This window comes from Cebus imitator, unplaced genomic scaffold (genome assembly GCF_001604975.1).
Source record: "Cebus imitator isolate Cc_AM_T3 unplaced genomic scaffold, Cebus_imitator-1.0 Scaffold136, whole genome shotgun sequence".
In the NCBI taxonomy this organism is placed as follows: domain Eukaryota; kingdom Metazoa; phylum Chordata; class Mammalia; order Primates; family Cebidae; genus Cebus; species Cebus imitator.
Genome location: NW_016107451.1, coordinates 650,582 through 655,095, shown reverse-complemented (window position 1 = coordinate 655,095; position 4,514 = coordinate 650,582). Strand labels below are relative to the sequence as shown.

The 4,514-nt window shown below is 42.5% G+C and overlaps 1 protein-coding gene across 2 annotated transcripts in view; it reads right to left on the bottom strand.

Annotated features, from left to right (window-relative positions):
- METTL16 (methyltransferase like 16) overlaps positions 1 to 4,514 on the bottom strand; it is an 81,585-nt gene that overhangs the window by 21,766 nt on the left and 55,305 nt on the right. For both annotated transcript variants that reach the window (XM_017541625.2, XM_017541626.2), the window contains one exon: positions 253 to 322. In XM_017541625.2, coding sequence (XP_017397114.1) covers positions 253 to 322 — 70 coding nt within the window. The remainder of the gene's footprint in view (positions 1 to 252; positions 323 to 4,514) is intronic.

Below are 4,514 nucleotides of genomic sequence, written 5' to 3'. Positions count from 1 at the left end.
GACCGGGTGATGGGAGGTTGCTTGGGGGAGTGGGGGACCGGGTGATGGGAGGTTGCTTAGGGGAGTGTGGGACCGGGTGATGGAAGGTTGCTAGGTGGGTACAACACATACAACAGACATCGTTCCAGGGATAGTTACACTGAAGGCCCTGACTTCACCACAGTGTAATATGTCAGTGTAGCAACACTGTACCTGTGCCCCATGGACACAGAAAAGAGTAGCTGCGTGAGAACAGTAATGACAAAGCCTCACCCCTTGGATGCGAAGCTCTTCTTTCAGGGGCGCCAGGCTGCACTTCTTTCCCAGCATACAGCTATACCATCTAGGAAAAAAAAATCAGACAAGAAAATACTGTTTATGTGGTCACATTTTTAAACTAACCATAATTCAACTGAACAAGATGAGAACGGTAACAAACACTGAGTGAAGTTATAAGGGAAAAATAACAAGAATTACATATAATGTATTTAGACAAAGACTAAATCTAGTGATGGAAAACAAGCCCAATGCAACTTAAAAAACATAAATGCACTTAGCCTCTCCAATGCTTCAGGGCTATATATTAAATATTTGGAAAGAGAGTAAAGAAGTCTCATCTGTCATGCTTAGAATGAAGGCCGTTTAGCTCTAGGACAGAAATTAGAAAATAAAGAATAAAGACATCATACTAAGAGAACTTGTAAGATCCAGCATGGACCTGTATTTTAAGATGTCCTCATCTGCAAGTAATTTAAAGATAGATAATGCATTTGAGTTTCAACAGATCATGAAATCATTTGTTCTAGAGTAAAAACAAATCCAGAGGAAGGAATGTGAAGTTGGACTGAACGGATTAAAAGGTAAAGGGATAGAATTTATTTCTTCTGATTATTCTAAAAGGTTTGCAAAGGACCTCTGCTGCAGCCCAAGAAAGATTAGTTACTATGGGAATTGCCTTTCCACCACAAACAACCAGGAAACTGGACAAAACAGATAAAATAGCTGTTTTTCAGACAGAGGACAAACGGCAGTGAAGACTAGTCTCAGAAACACACAAGGTAAGCGTGCATTTGCCGGTGCTTCCTGCTTGAAGGTAATTCCCAGACTGCAGTACAGGGAAAAGGAATTCAAACACAGTCCAACAGTCTTGCTGAGGTGATGAGACAGAGATCAAAGTTCAGAGATGCTGAGGGAGTTATGATGTGTAAAGCAAAGTAGCACCGGCAAATGAAGCCCAAGCAAGAAGAAAGGGAAAAGAAAAAAAAAAAAAAGATCAGAGTAGAAACTGAGCAAAGAGAAAACAGGAAAACAGTGGAGAAGAATGATGAAACCAAGCTGGTTATCTGAAAACAAATTTTCTTGAAGTCAAGAAAAATGACATGAGGCCGGGCATGGTGGCTCACACCTGTAATCCCAGCTCTTTGGGAGGCCAAGGCAGGCGGATCACCTGAGGTCAGGGGTTTGAGACCAGCCTGACCAACATGGAGAACCTCGTCTCTACTAAAAATACAAAATTAACCCAGTGTCATGGAGCGTGCCTGTAATCCCAGCTATGCAGGAGGCTGAGGCAGGAGAATCAATTGAGCCCAGGAGGCAGAGGTCGCAGTGAGCCAAGATCACACCATTGCACTCAAGCCTCAGAAACGAGCTTCTGTCTTTAAAAAAAAAAAAAAAAAAAAAACAAGGCCAGGCGCAGTGGCTCATGCCTGTAATCCTAGCACTTTGGGAGGCCCAGGCGGGTAGATTGCCTGAGCTCAGCTCAGGAGTGTGAGACCACTCTGAAACCCCATCTCTACTAAAATACAAAAAATTAGCCGGGCGTACTGGCTTGAGCCTGTAGCCTCAGTTACTTGAGAGGGCTGAGGCTGGGAATTGCTAGAACCCAGGATGCAGAGGTTGCAGTGAGCGGAGACTGCGCCACTGCATTCCCGCCTGGGCAACCAAGATTCCGTCTCAAACAAACAAACAAACATGCTTTTCAAATGGACATGCCAAAATATTATGGTTAATGAGGCACGATGATGTCTGTGGCTAATTCTTAAACAGGATAGGAAAAAACACATACATGCAGAATGAATAAATGAAGGAAGATGTAATTGGTGAATCTGGATGAGGGGTATACCAGAGTCATTTGCACAAACCTTGCAACTTTTCTGAAAGTTTGAAATTTTTCAAAACAATTTTTCTTGAAACCTACCATCTCAGAGGAATTCCTAAATGTTGTAATAAGTAGAGTGCTACCTTCATCATTAAAACAGTATAATGGATTCAAAGTCTCTTGGGTGACTAGATCTTTCTTTTCTTCATTTTTTTTCTACTTGCATTTTGATTAGTTGTCAGAAGATGCCTGTTGAGAGTAGCTAGGATCTAGTGGGTAAGCATTTTTAAAATGCGCAGCTAAAATAGGATTTTTAACACATCCAGTGACTTCTACTTTTTCTATAAGAAATACAATGGCTGGCCGGGCGCGGTGGCTCACGCCTGTAATCCCAGCACTTTGGGAGGCCAAGGCAGGTGGATCACAAGGTCAAGAGATCGAGACCATCCTGGTCAACATGGTGAAACCCTGTCTCTACTAGAAAATTAGCTGGGCACGGTGGTGCGTGCCTGTAATCCCCGCTACTCAGGAGGCTGAGGCAGGCGAATTGCCTGAACCCAGGAGGTGGAGGTTGCAGTGAGCCGAGATTGCACCATTGCACTCCAGCCTGGGTAACAAGAGCAAAACTCCATCTCAAAAAAAATACAATTGCTGCTGAAAACAGTATATATATATGACATTCAATCTTATGAAGTATCAATGGCATGTTTAACTATTACTAATCTTGTTTTCTAAATATTTCTTTTCGTCTCCTGAAGAAACTTACAGTATCTTTTTTTTGTTTGTTTTTTGAGACAAGGTCTTGCTCTGTCCCCAAGGCTGGGGTGCAGTGGTGCAATCATGGCTCACTGCAGCCCTGACTCCCCAGGCTCGAGGATCCTACCAGCTCAGCTCTGTTAGTAGCTTGGACCACAGGCATGCATCACCATGCCCAGCTATTGTTTGTAGAAATGGGGTGTCGTCATGTTGCACAGGATGGTCTCGAATTCCTGGGGTCAGGTGTTTCACCAGCCTCAGCCTCCAAAAGTGCTAGGATTACAGATGTGAGCCACTGTGCCCCGCCGGTATATTTTTTTGTTGTTCTAGGCTGTTTTGTGGCTTCTGATAGCCCCAATCCATCTCATCTGTTCAGGAATGCTAGTTTTAAAGGAAATTGTTAATTAACCTGTTTTATACTGTTACCGTGTGAGCACTAATTGCTCCTGATTTCTCTTCTTTCATCTTGTTCCTAACATACCCAAGGCCTGGTTAATGATTTCTCCATTTATACACTTTTTTTTTTTTTTTTTTTGAAACAGAGTCTCCCTCTGTTGCCCAGGCTGGAGTGCAATGATGCAATCTCAGCTCACTGCAACCTCTACCTCCTGGGTTCAAGCAATTCTCCTGCCTCAGCCTCCCGAGTAGCTGGAACTACAGGTGTGCACCACCATGCCTGGCTAATTTTTTTGTATTTTTTAGTAGAGAGGCGGTTTCTCCATGTTGGCCAGGCTGGTCTCGAACTCCTGACCCTAAGTGATCCTTCAGCCTTGGCCTCCCCAAGTGCTGGGATTACAGGCGTGAGCCACCATGCCCGATGACACGTTCTTAAAGGGAACATATTATTTTTCTTCTAAACATTTTTAAACCACCAAATGAAATTTATTATTCTTTAAATGACTTTACCCGCGTTTGTTAAAAGTAGTTTAGCTATAACAATTATTATATCTTCAAAGGGAAAAAGGATTGCCTAAACAAAAATAGGTGCAGTCACATGTTGAACTCACAAACAATGAAGACAAAATAATTGTTGATGCCCACTATTTCTAAAGTAATATAATTGTATTTTTCATACTTTTCAATTACATAGATTTTTCATTTACGTTATTTAGTGTATGAGGTCGAAATACCAGATTGCCAGTCTTCAACAGTCTTTGTCCTATAAAAATGTCAGTTTCATACAGTTTTAACCTAATTTGTGATTTTAGAGGCTCTTAAATTCTCTTAGAATTTTGGTCACTTTAAAATTCATCTTCGTAGTAGGTATTTTGTATACAAACAATTAAATATAGAGTGTATATCCCTTAATCTGAAATCTCCCTTCTAACGCGATTAGATGAATTCTGACTGACACAGGTAATTATAATGCTGAGTGAGAAAAGCAGGAAGTTGGCCAGGCTCGGTGGCTCCTGCCTGTAATCCCAGCAACTCTGGGAGGCAGAGGTGGGCAGATCTTCTGAGGTCAGGAGTTTAAGACCAGCCTGGCTAACACGGTGAAACCCTGTCTCTAGCAAAAGTATAAAAATTAGCTGGGCATGCTGGCAGTGCCTGTAATCCCAGCTACTTAGGAGGCTGAGGCAGGAGAATCGCTTGAACCCAGGAGGCGGAGGTTACAGTGAGCCGAGATCATGCCATTGCATTCCATTTTGGGCGACAAGAGTAAGACTCTGTCTCAAAAAAA